General features: G+C 41.0%; 1 protein-coding gene across 1 annotated transcript; it reads right to left on the bottom strand.

The window, feature by feature from the left end:
- Positions 1-4,053: 4,053 nt before the first annotated feature.
- Positions 4,054-17,889, bottom strand: LOC306780169 (BICD family-like cargo adapter 2; the record flags this gene model as incomplete). The annotated part of the gene is made up of 10 exons (XM_079272425.1): positions 4,054-4,920; positions 5,876-5,996; positions 6,549-6,652; positions 6,992-7,069; positions 7,614-7,778; positions 9,068-9,250; positions 9,746-9,892; positions 10,860-10,979; positions 15,880-16,095; positions 17,644-17,889. 10 exons carry the CDS (start codon positions 17,887-17,889, stop codon positions 4,678-4,680), a joined length of 1,623 nt encoding a protein of 540 aa, XP_079128551.1. The 3' UTR covers positions 4,054-4,677.
- Positions 17,890-19,129: the final 1,240 nt, after the last annotated feature.

Below are 19,129 nucleotides of genomic sequence, written 5' to 3'. Positions count from 1 at the left end.
CTCGCCATTCTCCGTCCACTGCCAGAACTCCCTCCAAACTCCACTTCCGTCCCAACTGACATATTTTTTGCTTCAAGATGTTCCTGTCTGAATTGTATCTTTGACATTTCAGGATAACATGCTCCACGTCTTCGTAACATTACAAATAGTGCACTTATCTGAGTCCATTTTTGCCATTAAATACAGCGTTGAGTTAAGTCCTGTATGTCCGAACCTTAACCTTGATATTATGACCTCCTCTCTTCTATACTTCCCTTTGTATGTCTTCACATTTATGGATTTCTGAATGTTATAATAATGTCTTCCTTTATTGTCGTTGTCCCACTTCTTCTGCCATAACTCCCGTCCTGCCTCTCTTATTAATGCTTTAGCTTCCCCCTTTCCAAAAGGAATTTTCAATATCTCCTCTTCTTTTAGTGTTAGTGCTCTCTTTGCAATCATATCTGCTCTCTCATTACCCTCCACACCTACATGAGCAGGAACCCAGCAAAATTGAACATCAATTCCCAGTCTTTGAAGTCTCAACATTATCAGAGATATTTCCATCACTAAATCCTCTCTAATTGCTTTTTAAGGCAAAAATCTGATGAATCAGATCAGCCTTAACTTCTTTAATCCCCAGTATCTCTATGGCTGCCTCTACGATTGTCTTTATTCTGTCCCTTTTTCCTTGAATTGCCAAATTCATAGTTTTGCAGATGAAGGCCACGAAACAGATTTTATCTACAATTAGCGTGTCCTCATTTATCTCTTTTATGCATGGATTTAACTCTGTTAGACTCTGATCGAGGACAGGGGGAAGGTCCACAGGAGGTTGTCTAATCCCAGCTTCTCTTACATCATTCCTGTGGCTTTCCCTGGGTGTAACTTTATCATTTTCCTTCACTTTTTTAACTGCTTCCGCATAAGACACTTGATTAAGTATTTTATATTTCTGCACTTCTTTTGCTTGTATTTGAACTGGGCATCCTCCAAAAGCAGCACTGTGTTCACCGCCGCAGTTACAACATTTCATTTTTACATCTTGACCACATTTTCCGTATTCATGCTCGCCTCCACATCTTGCACATCTCTGCTTACCCTTACATTGCCCTGCAGTATGTCCCATTCTTTGACACTTGAAGCGTCTTAAAGGAGCTGGAATAAACTCTTTTACATCATAGCTCATATATCCTATTCTTATTTTCTTAGACAAGATATTTTCAAACTCCAGCAGCACTGATAGGCTGTCAGTTTTCCTTCCATTTCGATTTATTTGCAGTCTGGAAGCTTTCACTACCTTTCCTCCTTTCACTTCCTGAATTATCTCATCTATGGACACTGACAATGGCACATCCTGTATAACACCTCTCAGCTTTGAAACGCTCCCAGGAATATGACAGCAGATCCTGTCTCCATTCAAAGTTTCAGCTCCGAGGATCTTCTCTCGTTGCCTTTGATCTGTAGCAAAGATCAAAAGACGCCTGTTGCTTAAAAACTTGGCAAACTTAATCTTCCCTATTTCCTTCTCTATTGCCTTTGTCAGTTTTAACGGGTGATAATGGGCCCCTTCATTCTTAAACGCAATCACAACTTTCCATTCAGTTGAGTCATCCTCCTTCCCCACACCTGATCTAGTAGCCTTCACTTTTTTACTCTCCTCGCCAAACTCACTTCCGGAGCGGCCTGAACTGCCGCTCCCCTTTCTCTTCTTTCTGTTAGCTTCATGTCATGTTATCATTCTCACCATCTGAACTATCACCCATGATATCTGCATTCACGGTACAGTTGTTGCTCAACCACACAATTCTGTTCTCTTTTCGTACTCCACCACTTTTCCAACAAACTTTCTTTCTCTGGTCTCGTCGCACACTGATGACGTCCTCCTTCACCCTCGGCGATTCCTCGACGGAGTGTCTTGGTTGCTGAGTAAGTTTACAAAACATGAAAATATTATTAAAAACGGTTTAATAAACCAACCTCTCTGTGTCACTGTGTTATAGAAAGTGAATACATGCAACTCTAAATAATAGTTTGAAAGAATAATGTATTTATATCCAACGTTTGAACTATATTCTTAGTAAATAACTGTGGATATACATTATTCTTTATAGTTGTGAAAGAGGAATATAAGAGTTATATTATATATAGCTATTAGACAAGACTACTTCCACTCTACCACTCTATGTTACAGACAAACAAAGTAGTCCACTACTACTAAAACATATCAGTCTGGTGTACATTGATTCTTTCTGTTTTTTGTAAAGATTATTTTTGGTATTATCATATTAATGCTTATTATAATAATAATGACAATAAGCATTAATATGACAATACATGAACTTAAATATATATTCATGAACTTAAATATATATTCAATCAAAATAGTGATAATGACATTTTAATGATAATATCCCAAACCTATGATAAAAGGAAACATAAAATAAAGTAAATAAAACACAAAATAAAGTAAATAAATACACTTAAATATAAAAACATACAGAAAATAAGCATTTAAAATGTATGTCTAATAAATACAATAAACATTTAATAAAAAATGGACGAGGAAAAAAAATGCACACACTAAAGTCTGATACACATGCATATTAGTATGTACATAAGGAGTGAATGTAGATGTACACAGTTAGCATAGATTTGCTGACTGCTGCTGTTATAGTACTGCTACTATACGTATATACAGTATATCACACTACTGTCACACTACCTTGCAACTTGTGTCTACATATGGTGTTGTATAGTTTTCTATTTTGTATTTTATTACTATTTTAGCTTTTTTTATACCCATTATTATTTTTTTCTTTTACTGTCTATTTATTTGTACTACTGCTGTCTTTGTGTTGCTGGAAAAAACAAATTCCGCCACTGTAAATCAATAATCTTATTTTATCTTATCGTATTATGTACACACCATCATGAGCAAAATATCTGAGATTCATTTCTGGCCCTTTTTAGAAAATCAACAAAATTTAGTAAAAATGTTTTCAACAAAATATTATTAATAATATATCGATTTGCAAGCACTTGTATTCAGAACTCAATAAGTGTAATTTGTTGAGAATAAAAATGCGCTGGCTGTGTGAGGTCAGTTGACCGCTTCATCATGTGTGCTGACCGTCAGCAGAGGGCAGCAACAGACTGCATCTGCCGCTCCTGTGTATGAAGCTGTAGTTTGATTGTGTGTACTTGGACAAAGACTTTAAAAATAAACAAATAATGCATATACATATATACATACACAAATGGTTGAATTTAAAGCTGTTACAATACTTAAATAGATACTTAAAGGCCCTCTGACTAATCTTCGGCCTGAGTTACATGTTTTACTTAAATTGCCTTTTAATTAATTCATCTTTTAACATACACCCTGTTTAATCATTTTGTTTGTTTCCTTTAATAAAAACGTTTGATGGTGCCAGTGTCTCCTCGGTATTTGCATTGGAATATGGGTTACAATGACCTAATGCACTACATACATACTGTACAGTTAATGGATTGGCTCCCTGCCTGACCTTTTAATTCCCTGCACACCTGGGTCATTCAGGTGAACAATAATTAAACCTCTTCTTTTAACAATAACTGGATCCACATCGTCCATCTGTTCTTGCTCCCTGTCAATTTTATTCCAGCCAAGTGGATTTCTCTTTCATTCTCATTACTGTAACTTGAAATGTCTTCCACAGTCTTCAGTTGTTTTGTTTTCATACTCTCCTTCTTTCAAACTCATCTACGTCCATCTTTCTTTGGACCTCACACAAGGCAAATACACTTGTTTTCAATTTGTGTATTTGTCACACAATCTCAGTGCATGGTCATACTGGGGCCAGTGGTGCATTTTGGCATTGTAAAGTAACTCTTTGTATTGTAACTCTCTAAATTGAAGACATTTTTAATCTGAACACTAACACTCAAAACCTATAAGGATAATTTGATGTGTTTATGAAATGATTCCAGATGTGGTCATTCAGACAGTTCAGGGAACAACCCGGTGTGTACTGAGCAGCTTTAATTTTGAACATCGAGTCACAGAACATACATGTGTCAGCGATACACATATTCATACCACACAAAGTCATCCTTCACAGAACAAAAACTAATTTGTAAAAAATAACAGCTATCTCAGTGTACACAAAGACATACAGTGTTTCTTGTACAATGAACATTTTCACATATTTAGCTTTTGAGCAAAGCCGAAACTTCTCACATCAAACTTGGTATGCCAAGTCACAATTCAGCACGATCACAAATGCACTGTTTGATCGTTTCTTTCCTGACACTACTTCTCTCTCACTCTTTGATCTGTGACATTAAATGATCTGAACAAATACTCTCCATTGATCTACACCTACCATATATAGTCTCAGACAGACATTCACAACATTATGAAATAAGGCACAATATTTACAGTCTCAAGCAAACCCTCGAATGTAATTGTGAAAAATTTGTGTTGTCACAATTTAGGTTTTAGGAAGGCTCAGCCTCTCAATGAAATGTGTACGATTCAGGACCAATTTGACAAGTCTTTGTCCGCAGTGGCTCTGTTGTTCATCGCTGAATTACAAGTGTCTTTATGGCTTCTCTTCACCACACATGATGTACTGGAAGCTGCACTTGTGACTTCCCTCTGACCCATCCTCCTGGTACATCCTCTCCTCAGCACTCAGGAGGTGGGTATAGCACTCACTGTCCATTGTTTGCCACTTTCCCCCGTCTTAACCAGTCCCTCCAGGGGGATTGACCTTTGCCCTGATTAGCATCTGAACTCCAGGAGGAGGAGGAGGAGGAGGGCTGGCGTGACCAGGTGGAGGCCGTCTTGCTGGGCCTGCGGAAGAAGGACATGCCGTTGGAGGTGGACTTCTTCTGAGGATGCTCCATCTGCTGCTGGGACCTGAGCTGCTGGTTGATGATGATCTGGATGTCGTCCTGAGGAAAGATGGGGAGGAAGCGATGAATCAGTCTGAGGAGCAGTGACTCAACAATATCGACACTGCCCTTATATCATTCAAACTCACTATATGCAGTAGAGTTATATGACTGTATCAGATTCAAACACTGCTTGGTTGTTAACAATGTGCCCTTATTTGTCACTGCTCAGTGGTGTTTTATGCATTTCTCTTGACAAGGATCCATCAATGTACTTTGATTGCACTTAGAGGAAAAGTTAAGCAATATTCTGTATATTTCTTATTGTCAACAAATCCCATGAAAAGACCGCAACCAACGATGAATTGATCTATGAACAAGTATCGTCTCCGTAGCCAAACTCTGATATACTGTACCAGTAGCTTCCTCTGTCTCATATGTCCCAATGGGAACAAAGCTGAGAGCCATAGAGATGGAGTATTGAGAGATTAACACATGTCTGGTTTGTTTTTTCACAGGATTTATTAACAATGAGAGAAATTGAAATGAGTATGTTGACAGATAATTTGTCCTGATTGTTGAAGATAATTATATACACTTCTGTTTTCAGCTAACATCAAAATATTATCTGCATTATCTTCAACCAAACGCTAGAGATCATGACCTCCGGCAGATGGCTCTTCTCTGCGTATAAGCGCATCAGCAGCAGAAGGACTCGCTGACAGAATCACCTGCTGCTCATATTCTTCCAAACTGACAGAGCTGAGAGCGATACGGCCGATCTGTCCCGGACCTCCCTCCCGTCTTTTCAAACTCTCACTCAAACTTTAGTTTGATGCCGATCTTCATGATTTGAAATATTTTGGTTCATAGTCATGTTTTTCATTAAGCAGGAGATGTGCTAAAAGATTCCAAGGCCGTTTGGAACAAAGAGACAGCATGAGAGATGGGTTGAGGTGCAGTAGACTGAATGCGATGGACAAAAACGCTCTACAGAGAGAAAAGGGGATCTCACCTGCCAGGCCTCCAGCTCCTGTGACAGCTCCAGTTTACGTTGGATGGCTTCTAATAACTGGTTGTTGAGAAACATCATGTCGTTTTTACTTCTCAGCAACTCGCCCTCCATCAGGTTTTTCCTACCAAGAAATTATGAAACCTCTTTAGTCACATCACGGTCGTATATACAAGAATATATTCAAACTCATAACTATGGCTGCAAGAGAAGCCATCTGTAAGAAAACCATGAATTGTGTCTCTTTTTGTTTTACAAACAGTGCTCAAAGTGAGCTCTTTTCTGTCCTTTCCATATCAAATTCTCTTCACAATCACAATCATGCAGAGCCAGCAAGTTTACTCTTTTGGTGTGTTATCTATAGTAATAATAATGGTCAAAAATTACCTTGCTTAGTTTTAAGTAAAAATACTTTTACAGATTTTCTTAAGGGAAGAGCCCAAACCCAATACCTCCTAGTATCTTTCATTCACTGTAGAAATTCAGAATGTAATAGTGATTGCTGATACAGATGCCACATACTGGCACTTGTTTCTATTCCCCTTCAAGCACTGTTTGCAACACATGTAATCACCCAAGATTTGCAGAATTATTCTATCAAACATAACAGCTGTTCTTGTAAAACAAACGCTGTCAAGGGAGAATATTGAGGGGGGGAAAAAAACAAGGTCCTCACTTGGCTATGGCTTCATCTCGGTCTCTGATGGCCTGTTGGACGACTTCAGCCTGTTCCTGCAGCTTCTGTTTCAGGTCAGCGGTTTCCTGCTGCAGCTGGACGTTCTAGAGGAAGAAGACATCAACTGTGTTTAGACCACCGTGTGAAACGTACTGCACATATCCCCTCTTTATATGTAATAAAGGCTCCGTTGTTGCACTGACATGTTACATTATACAGAATAAAGTTGAATCTTTTGATTCCTCTGGAGCTTACAAAGAGCCAAATAAAGATTGTTGCAAAAGTGATAAAATAACAGAAATGCTCTAAAATGTCACTGAATCTGTCTACGACACTAAGATGGATTACAGTGAGAGCAGCAAGGTCTGCAATGACGCAACCTAAAATAATGGGCCGCTATGTGCGCTGCTCCTCTCTGACAGACGTGTTCATCACTGGGTTACCTGATCTCTCAGCTCCTGTGCTGCGCTCGGATTCCCACACTGATCGCCCGTCCTGTTGACAAAAGCTCGATTCAGCTCCTGGAACAGAGACATCAACAAAGAGATCAGGTGTCGGCCGTGCATTTCACAGAGATTTACACCAAAAAGGAGCTTCTGTTGTGTTGGCCTATTTGCAAGGTGCTCCGATGCAGGAATGGGGAGAGCGGGAATATTTAGTTACACTGGTAAATTCCTGTTGTCTGAACGCCATGACACACAACGGGACAATTGTAAATGCTTGCTTGTGCCAAATAGATGCTCAGCAAAGCAGCAATTGAAACAATTAATTGGCATCCATTGCATAAAAAGGACACACACACTTCCTAAGAATGGTTCAGTGTGACGACACTACGGTGCTTCTAACAGCCGCCAGGGGGCTAGAGAGGCCATCCATGAATTAATTGATCAAAGTGGTATATAAGGAGACTAATGTCTAATAATGGCAAAGTTATTCCACTTTCAGGTTTGTTGCGTTTTTCTGGATCATAAAAAGCCACCGTGTCCTACTTTGATTTAAAAGAACAAGGTCAGCCTTTTGTATTGCGTTTCCTCTCCTGCTCCACTCGCTCATTCTGTGGCTCACCTGAGGGCCGGCTGTCAGTGCCAGGGTTTGGGCCACTCCCTTCAGCCGATGCAGCATCGCGTGCAGGTCTTCCTGTTGATCCACGACCTCTGACCTCGCTGAGCCGTTCAGTTTCTGGGTCAGTGGGAGCAGTAACTGAAGGATGGACCCCATTTCTTGTGTAATCTAAGTGGAGCAGAAGAGGAGGCATGTTAAATTTGTGTTGATTAACCGTCTGTGTATACAAGTGTTGAGTTGCTCTCACTTGTCATAAGAGGCTGCTACTGTGGATCTGGAATACATTGAAAGAGCTAACGTGTTTGAATGAAAAGTACGCCTTCACTCAAAAACGTGGTATTTCTCTCCCCCTTCTCCTTTGAGCGTGATGCTTCTTGAGTGACATCAATTATTTACACACTGGGAGGTGCAAGCATTACCTCATGAGATTATCTATCTATCTATCGAGATATATATATATATATATATATATATATATATATATATATATATATATATATATATATATATCACGCGATGATACTGATCTCACGATGACTCAACAAAGATATCTTGAGGCCGATCTTCATGCAGTAAAAACGATGATCATATGATTTCCTATGATGCGTTAAAAGAGCGTAATCATGTGCTGAAAGTCCAAAACTCTCCAACGTTGTGGCTGTGACAAACAGGAAACGTAGTGAATGACTCATGAGTGCAGTTATACATCACATTTTCCTGCTTGGAACCAAACAACAACAGTAGACACCCAGAGCGTGAGCGTTCGAAGACTTTGCTTCACGGTCAGTCCGTTTTCCTGTTCTCTCTCTCAGGCACAAGTCAAAGCAACAAGTCTCATCTAATGTTTCTTTGTGGCGTTGTCACACTGTAAATAAGGACCTGCACACCTCATCCTGTCTGTTCTCATGTCAAGTCACACTGTGCGAGAGAACTTGTTCTTCTCTCTGCAATAGCATTTACACAGGTTTCATAAAATGTAACTTTTAGATAATGTTTCTTTCTGCTGACACTTTTCTGTTATCGCACTGTACAAGTCTTCCAGTAAAGACATTCTTTCATATTCCCGTTTCCAGTCATCACAGGAAAACAATTTCCCCTCAAAACACGTGACTCAATGTTGGCAGGACTACAGTACAACGAGACCACAACCAACTACTGTGCTTGATTTACAGCGGCTCGGCCTCGTCCTTCAGGCTGGTTGTGTCGTTCAGATGAACTGAGTATTTCCTACTTCTGTTTTACACCATTACTCTGCAGCATTCGTGGTAACTGTGTTATAAGAACTATTTGAAACTACACTCATTTACTGAGCGCTTTTTTATGTGTAAAGAGTCGGTGTTGAGTTCCCCTTTATTTTTTTATCTGAATTCCCTGACAGCCAAATCTTTCTACCGTTCCGGCTTGAAGGTTTAAAACACCGTAGTCTGGCAGTGCTGGAGAGTAATCTGCTTTAGTACCTCTTCTTTGCTGACTCCTAGCCCTGCCGTCTCCAGGCTGCTCTCCAGCTCGGACAGCAGGGAGGCGTCTCCTTGGCTCCTGCCTTCCTGCAGGGACACCTCCTCCTGAAGCTCCTCCACCTGGACCTGCAGCTGCTGTGAGCGACCCCGCGCCGCCTCCACCTCCTGCAACGCCCCGGCTAGCTGAAAACACAAGGAGGCGTGTGAACACACACACACACACACACACACACACACGCACACACGCGGACATGGAGACCACACCTGCAGGCACAAACATGGATCTAAAGTAAGCAACAACTGATAGAGATAAGACATTATGAATCTTCCCATCGCATTGATGCTAAACAGAGAGATGAATATGATAACGCAAACACACCTTTACCCAAAGACATATGTGCTTTTTAAAAAATCCGTCGTGAGACTTTTTACTGCAAACATTCAGTCCTAACGTGCCAGATTCCAGCCCAACACGAAAGTAAATAAAGACGAGAGGAATCCAGCTTTGCGAGTGACGGTGACAATGACGGGGATGAGGTGATTGTCTAGCAATGCTCTACACAATCACACCGAAACCCAGGCCGGCGGGCTGGGAGCAGAAAACCCCTTTGTTGTTGAAGGCCCTTTCATTCATACACTAACCGCACTGAGCCGGTTTGTGTTGCCTCGTCTATGTACCTGTTGGCTGTGCTGCTGGTTGAGTTGGTCATGCAGAGCCAGGCGTGTGTGTAAAGAGGCCAAACTCGCCCTCAGCTCAGTGTTTTCGTGACACACACTCTCCAAACGCTCCCCCAGCACTTGCTCCTTCTGGGTGAGACGCAGCACCTAAAGACACAAACACTCATGAATGGGATTTAAAAAAAAGTTATTTCTTCTCGGAAAAGAAAACTAACTCCCACTACGCCCTTGCCTCACACCGTATCAAATCAAATGATATGTGTGTCTGGAGAGGTACCAAGAACATTTGGAAGTTTTTTTCACTTGACTTTACTTTCCATGAAAAAACAAAACATTGTTTGTTGTGCGAATGTTCCTTAGTTACTCTTCTCTGGAAATCAGTAACTAAAAGTGTTAAAGGGTGGTTGCATAAGAAATTATCAGAATCTCCCCGGCTGTGTTTATTAGGAGACAGCTGGCCTCTTCCACCACAAGGTATATCCACAGAATAAGTCAGACTTACATTGGCTTTTGAAGGATGGTTCTCAGACAAAGCTCGACTTTGCTAAATGAGTAAAATGAATGACGAGATTGCCTTTTTTGAATCTATAATCGAAAGGACCAATAATGATAAAGTTCTCATTTTTAAAAATTTATATAAAGTAAGAAACATGACAGGAAGTAAAAATGAAATGCCTCAATTTTGTTGTATTCGGTTGTACTTTTTCTTTGTACCCTTTTCTGTTTACTTTATTTCGACAGTGTCCTTTATGTGTACATATTTGTTTGCTACCTGTACTTCATGTTCATATTTTACTTTGAAATTGTGTCTTGTGTTGAATTATGTTTTTCATGTATTGGACAACACACAGCAAAATGTTCCTCTCTAAGTGACACTAAATACATGAACATGCAGCAGCTGGCAACACAATCAAGACTTTTGACAGGAAATGTAATAGGAAAACACACAGAGACATGCTGGTACTGCGAGTTCTGGTCATCCTGTTTGTGAGAGTACATGATGCTCTCAAGTCTGGAAACATTGTACTTTGATCACCCTTTTCACATTTAGGATTAGCTTTGGTTTGGTTGCAGCATTTAGAGGTACATATCCAGTAAACGGCCCGGCAGCTACCTGCTCCCTCATGGCACTGATCAGCTCCTCGTCCTGCGGCCGGTTGTGGCTTCCTTTTTGTTGCAGCTCCTGTTTCAGAGTCTGCAGCTCACTGGACATGGCTCGCTCAACCTCCATCGCCTACACAATGAAAAACACACCAGAGAGAAAACATAGACATGAGATTCACAAATGGAGTGAAAGAAAAGCTGGCTTTTGAGTCTGCAGGTAAGCCTTCTTTGTGCATTTTGTTTACTCAAAGTTCACTCAGAAAAGTGGAATCATGCATTTTTAGCTGCCGACTTGAAACTCCAAAACAAAGCTTTCCTGAGGGATGAACTTTAAGAGAATTGAGGCCACATTCTTAAATCTTAAAATAGCCAAATATATTGCAGGAATAAATCCTGTAACCTGCACCCAGATGAGTAGAAGCACAATATGATACCTCACTGAACGGTGGGGATTAGGTGACTAAAATTCAACATGTGTTTTGTGTGTTTTTTGCTGCGGGCCATGCAGCACAAGGAGAATGATAGATGTTTGTTTTTGTATTGCCTTCAGAAGAACTGCTCATGGTTACAATATTCCCAGTTTGGGAACCCAGTGACCTCGAGTGGGGGTCTAAAGATAAAATAGGAAGAGTCACAAGATGATTAAAGGGATAAGAAAGGCAAAACTTTGTTTATTTTTTACCATTTTAAATTTTTGCTTAATAATAAAATAATTTATAAATACATTTTCCATGTACATATTGACCCTGTGGAGGCTTTGACCGGTTTGTATCACATATACAAATACAAGGAGCACGCAGCAACACGATGCACAATCCTGCCCATGGTTTCACTCTACTCAACTGATTGACAATTGTCGAATGAGGCAACATGCCAGCTATCAAACTTGCATATAAACAAAGTAGGATTTTAAATAAGAACAAAAATCTTTCCTGAGGATGAAAATACATTCAACATGTTCGGCCTTGTTTCCTGTCTACCTCCTAGTTGTCAAAATTTCCAATGAAGGCGAAAATGCAAAAAAAAGATTTTTTTTTTTTTAAATCTCAAATTCCACTTTTCTTAAGAGGTCAAAAGCCAAAAGAGCTGGAAACCACAAACAAACAGCAACACGACTCTTGTGATCACTCATCCGTGAAAAGATCAGAAATGATTAACCAATCATTGACAAACCACGTGTCATATTAAGTGTTAAACAATGATTTCTATGTTTTGTCATCAGATACTTTCTCAACGCGTATCTCTCAAACACAAGAATTTGAGACATGAAGAGACTAAAACGAAGGGATTTTTGGAGTGATCAACACCGACCCATCGCTCTCCCAATCCCCCCCCCCCCCTCCCGTCATGGTCCGAGACCCTCAGTTCGCCTTACTCAGCAGTTTGGTGGGCCCCTGTCAGGTCCCATCACCGCCACATAATACGAGATTAAAGGCCGGCCTCTGCAGCAGAGAGCATCTTGGTTGTGTCTGTGACATCATCACGCCACATTAGACAACAATGTGGCCGAGGATAAACGTGGACACCATGAGGGGGAAGCAGAGGGGGACAGCTTGTGTGTACGTGTTTGTAGGAGTGTACAGAGGAAGTGAGGCAGGCGCAAGTCTAAAATGAGTGTGTGTGTGTGTGTGTGTGAGAGAGACACACAAGAGTAAAACCGGCACTAATGGACAAAAACAAAACATGGCATGCAGACACACGATGATGAGGAGGGGGGACATTAAAGATGACAGTTTGAGACCGTGAGTCGTCATTGCCGCTGCCTTGTCTCGTCAACACGGGCCCCTTCTCCACAAAAGAGGCAGCGACCCACTGAGAAGCACCAATGGAAGGAGGACGCTCCATTTGGTAGAGACACAAAGCTGATATCCCCTAACATGGCCCCCCCCAAAGCCTCAGGCCTCCCCCGATCCAAACGCTGAGGTATCTAACAGCTGACCCCAGTTACAGCCTAGCCCCTCGTGGAGCACACAGAAAAGATGGCTTTCCCCTGGGATGATGGGATACAAGGGAGCAAATGAAAGATTTATACCTCTCCCTTTTTGTCCATGAGCTGCGTGACGCTGGTAGAAGGAGCACAGGTCACGGGGGCTCGCCTCAATTCAAACATCTCCTTTTACAATAACGGAAAGAGATTTGTCACAGTCGTTCAATAACACACGCTGATCCAAGGCCAGGGAAGGTGATCGTGTGACATTGGGTGGAAAGCAGGAGGTAAAAAGGTAACGCGTTTTCAGTCACAGAAAGACAAGAAAACACTCCAAATATTTAATTTACACCCTTGCTGTTAAAAATACTTGGCCAACAGCAGCAACTAATCATTCTTTTAATTATTTAATTATTTTTTCAATTACACTATTTTCTTGAGAAAGTTATTGATCAAGAAAAACGTTGGTCAGCATAAATTTGCGATAAGACTAATAGTTATACTGAATTTACCTCCAAGGATATGTTATTGAATTATTTCCCCAAGAAACAGTGAATATCATCAACATTTCCAGCTTATCATCCAACAATCATACTCTCTCTCCATTCTGGCATTTCTTATCCAGTAGAGATTTATTTATATGATGGTAGGCTGTGGACCAGTTTCTTGCACAAGAGTCAAACTAAATTAGCAAAATGTGCTAATCTAATTTTCCATTGCTTCAGAGTAAATAATGTCATACATTTCAGATTATATACATTTACTTGTTTTAACCTTCAGTGAGTAGATGAAAGAATGAACAAAGACATGCATCAGACACAAGACAAACTCATTGCTTGACTTCAGTGTTCCCACAATGTGCGTCTGCTGCAGGAATGATATTGTACTCAGAAGGAAAACACTCTGACCTCACTTAACATCTACTTTCCTCAACTGCTGTCGAAACAAGTCAGCACTGAACCATGTGACTAACTGGCACACGTCAACATTGCTTTTAAATGCAGCCGCTTCCTCAAATGCACCAGGATGAAGAGTCATAGCAAAGCTTTCCTCTCGCAGTCGGAGCTTTGCTGTTGCTTGTAAACATTAAGAATCCTTTCTCGCTCAGGTTTCTGTGGTGCGATAACACGGACGCCCTCCTCCAGATTCCTGTCATGCTTTAGTTACACTTTCACAATTAGGATATCGTGTTTCAAGCTCTCTGAAACCTGCATCAGCTCCAGCGTACACTCACAATCTGTGAGATGCATACTTACTGGATCCAACATGGTCTTCTGGTCCCAAATGTGAATATTTGCTGATTTTCTTCGTCTTCGATCACAACATAATAAATATCTATCATAGTTTTGTGTTATTAGCTGGGTAAAGATGTCATATTGGGCATTCTGTCACTATATTCTGCCATTTTACTGAGTAACCGATCAATAAATTCATTGAGAAGATAATCAACAGATTAAGCACACAGAACTAAATCCCCTGTTCCAGTCGTAACTGTGGGAGCGTCTGAACAAACACATTCACAGAAAGACACACACAACTCACCACGGCAGAAACAACAGCACCCTTCACAACGTCTGGTAAAGACACGTCAGACATGGAGCTTCTTCTTGCTGCAACACATTCGCCCTCTCTTCTGACTTTTTACAACCGAAGAGAGTCCAGAGTGAAACATGTCTGATGCCAAATAAAACATTCCCTCCACTTCCCTCTCCCCGAACAGCCCGAACAGAGATAACACTTTCTTTTTTAATCTAAATTGACTTTTTCCTGAACTTCTAGGGAGTCTGTTTTCCTCAGCCCGGCTACAGAGGGGGAGAAGACAATCATAGTTCCTTATTCTGCGGACCTTGACTCGTGGGAGGGCTGTACACAGTTGTTTGGATTCATTTTTAACTTGCGTTCAGGTTTGTTGCAGCACAAGGAACCGCTTTACCGAGTAATCGGCCGTGTGTGACGGAACACGTCACCGCGACTGTAATGTTTCGTAAAAACATTCCCTATTTTCGCAGTCTGGAAAAATGCTCAATAAAAAGGTGTCCCGCTGTGGGATCCAATCAGCTCCTCCATGTTAACTGATAAGAGGCAGTGAAATACTGTGTCGCCGGTTTGATTTTCCACCCAGTGTGAGCTCAAGAACACTGCTGATCATAAATGTTTGAACACATACAGCTGATAATGATATGAATCAGCCGTTATTTTGTCAATTACGTCACACCTGTACTGTACCTAAGCGCCTTGTTAAAACTTCATGTTACTGAATAAACTGGATCTGGGTAAATGGATTATACTGTTCTCATGCAGGACAGAAATGGAGGATTATTTTCATAACCTATTTATCTAATAAATGAATTATTAATATTACGTGACAGAAAATTGCACAATTCACTAAAGCCCAAGGTGAAGTCTTCAAATATCTTGTTTTATACAGTCAAAAACTGATGAAAGATGTTCAGTTTACAATGATATTAAAAACTGAAAAGCTGGGGAAAGAGCATGTTTGGCATTTTTTCTCATGAAACTAAACAAATAATTAAATGAACAAACATGCATCTTCCAGATCTTTTCTACCTCCCTCTGTCCTGGATCTAAAATCAAACCATGGGATTAACTTTCCCTCCCCTTCTTGTTTACATGTCGTTTACATTCTGCGCCACAACAGCCCGGGTCATTTGCCTGTAGCCAACAGCTGTGTTTCATAGCTACTGACTAACCAACTTCTGTCTCTGCTGCTCAGATGGAAACTCTTCCTTTTTAACACCTGTGTTGGTGAGCATTTTGTCACGGCCTTGTTCCGAGTCTGTGAACAGCCTGAGAGTTCGGCCTTGCTCTCGGGCAGATTGCAGAGTCACACCGATACCCGAGCGGTTTGCAGAGAACATTGTGTTTCAGTGTGAGGATCGGGTGACAGCTCGTCTTATCTAGTTTGACTCAAGAGTGCCAGCAGCTCAGGTGTTTGTTTCACAGAGGCTCAAGTCACCTGTCGCAGCCAGGGAGCTTCTTTGAACCGAAGACCACAGTTCTATCGCCTCTAGTTCAGACAGAATACCATTAAAAACACACAGCATCTACAACCACAGGCCTTTCATCCAGGTACGGGACTCACAGTGTTGAGCTGCTCCCTGAGTCGCTGTGTGAGCTCGCTGTGCTCCAGCTGGGCTCGATTCTTGTCCCTCTCGGCCTCGCTGAGGGCCCGGGTGAGCCGCTCCACCTGGGCGCTCAGCTCCCTCACATCCCTCTCCAGGTCCAACACCTGGCTCTCCCACTGGGACTGGCAGCCATCCAGCTTCAGCCTCAGCTCATGCCTGCCCTGCTCCAGCGCCTGCACGGGGGGGGGGGGGGGGGGGGGGAAAGAAGTAACGTCAATCCATGAGAACAGTTGATTCAACACGGCTGTTTATACCAACCATAGGTTTGAAATCCTCCTTATCAGCAACAGGATACAATGACAACGTGTGGTTTGAAACAGACTCATTCAGAGCTGTGAAGAATCATGGGAAATGTATGACAGCTGGAATCTGAATGATATATTCCATTAGGCCTGAACCTATAAGTCAATTAATCGATCAATCGGTCGACAGAAAATGAGTCCACTACTTCGATAATTGAGTAATATCTCGAGGCATCAGTCTTTGTCTTAAGTGGTAAAAATAGACTAGTAGCGGATTATGATGTATGAAAATAATAGTTAGTGGCAGCCTTATATTCCAGTCAAGTAGATCTATTCATTAAACTATCTCTCCAGCATATTCGATCAGTTTCAAGGCAGAAACGTCTTTATTGCACTTTGCAAATTACTGCTTGAAGTCGTAGTCACACATGATGAGATTGAACATCTGAATCATCAGCATTCACCCTGAGGAAAGCAACGAGGCCGTGACTTCGTCTGTCGCAACCACTCAGGTGTGTGATGCTGTGCAGCTTCACTACAAATACAAACTTGTTGACAACTTCCGTTCACCTGTCTCTCGCTTCATTGCTTTTAGATTTGTTGTCTTGAAGACAGTCATTCAATTTGGAGAATCCTCTCTGAGGCTCCCTGCTGACGCCCTATAACTGCAGTTTGCTGCGTGTATTAAGTGAACTGCTGATGTTTCGGGGGGAGTTCGTGTGATACTAGTTTGATTCCTCAGCAGCAGGTTGACTATTTCTTCCACAAGCTGTGAAGATCGCTTGCCTGACAAACATTTCAGTAGAGACGTTTCTCTGGGCTAGAAATACTTTTGTGGTCAGTGAACAAAACAAAAGAGAGAGAGAGCAATCAGAGCACAGAGGCATGGACCTGATCAAGGGGAAGTTTAGTAAAGCAACAATTTCACATGGAACATTTCTGCCTGTTTACATGACAGCTACATTTCGGTGGATTCCCTATAAATATATAATACATTGATTTACAATGTATTTTGGACTGTATTGAATTGCTGCTGTAGATCATACAGTACAGTTACTATTGTTTCTCACCCCACCAATGTGTATTTCCTCTATTATTTGATCAGATGATGCTCTCTATTATCAAAATTTAGTGTTTGAAGTTGTCATTTGGACATATAACAATAAAGAAACAGCCAAGTGGGTGTATTTCACATACATATACATAATAAAAACAAGCTGATCTATGGTCTGTATAATTCGTGAAACCCTATTATTTAATATACTGGATTCTTTATATTGGTAAAGTTGCTCTGTCTGGTACAAATGATATCTAGCGTTGTTATTGGCTTCCTTTTTTTAAATCAGGAAACATCCCACTCACTTCAAATATTAGCAGCAACCACGTTGTCAAATCTTTGATAACCACATATTTCACCAGAAGGATTTCACTGTACATGAAAATCATTTGAACTGTTCAATAAAAGCAGATTCATTTTACCTCCAGCTCGTCTGCGTACTCTTCATGAAGTGTGTCGCTCCGCTCTTTCAGCTGACGGTTTTCCAGGAGCAATGCGTTCCCCAGCTGGGCCGCCAAAACAACCTCTTCCTCCTTTTGTTTCAAAGCAGCCACAAGTTCATCGGGCTCTTGATAATCTGTCATTTCCTCCGCTCGGTAGTCGAAGTAGAAATCCTCCTCCAGGTCCATTTTCTTGGACTTGAAGCTCCATTCATCCAGTCGATCCATAACCGACAGGTGACTCAAACAAACGCACACCTCCGGGATAGATTTTAAACACACTGACAAGACGCAGAACCACGTTGACACAGTGCCGCGCGTGTGCCAATAAATTGTCCGTCCATGACACCGGCGTGCTCTGTCAGTGTGGATGTGTGTGGCGCTTTGAGGTTTGGGTTCCACGGCGTCGGTAGGCAGCTCCGTCTGTCACCAGCACATGACTTGTGCGTCTCTTGAGGGATGTGGCTTCACCTGAGCAACTGTTGCCAAACAGACTGACACCTGTCCTCGCGCTCACTGGTTTGTAGTGGAAAATTACCACAAAGCATGGAAACACCTGTGTGAAGAGTGGTGGATGAAGTCTTTTTTTTTTCATTCAGTAAAAGTAGCAGCAGCACTGTGGAAAATGATTCTGTTACAAAGTCCACAAAGTGTTAACATAAAAACATGCTGAAGTACAAGTAGTAGAGAATTGTTCAATTCAGAATTATGTATGTTATATTAATAGATCATAATAATGCATATATTAATGTATGTATCACTTTAATGTTGTAGCTCGGTGGAGCTCATTTTAATTACTTATATACTGCTGTGTAGCGTAATCCATAATAATCTATCATATCTTTTTTGGTGATGATGTTCTGTATAAATAATCTGAATCTGTAACGTAACAAGTAACTAAATGTATGAAATAAATGTACAAAGTACAATATTTTCCTCAGAAAACACATCACCACAATGTATTACCTCAAACATACCCGATGCATTCGATCAACACCTCGCTGGTGTAGTATAAAATATGCAATATAAGAATAAAGTAAAAGTAAAGGTTTCACCAACTCTTAAAACATATGTGGAACATCTAATTGTCCAGTCAGCAGAACATTTTCTAATATCCAGTCTTTCTAATTCTGAATATATTAAACAGTTTCTAAATGGATTTTGAAGAAAATGTATCATATAACGATGTATATATATTAATATTGTGTCGTAAAATGTCAACAAAACCCACTCCTAATCAACTCTTGATCACCTGACAAGATATATTGAATCATATTTAAATGAGTGATACATTTTCGACACTGCACTGTCTGCATGATCTTCACTGCACATATAACCAAAAAACATGTTTTGGATGCCCAGAATATATAATACTTAGGCCTATTGATGATATTTTGACGTATGGCAGTGAATATGACTGTGAGGAAATCACTGTTTCATGCATCCATCCACCCAACAAGTGCTCAAC

This window comes from Melanostigma gelatinosum (genome assembly GCF_949748355.1).
Source record: "Melanostigma gelatinosum genome assembly, chromosome: 7".
NCBI lineage: Eukaryota > Metazoa > Chordata > Actinopteri > Perciformes > Zoarcidae > Melanostigma > Melanostigma gelatinosum.
This window is presented reverse-complemented; position numbering and strand designations above follow the sequence as displayed.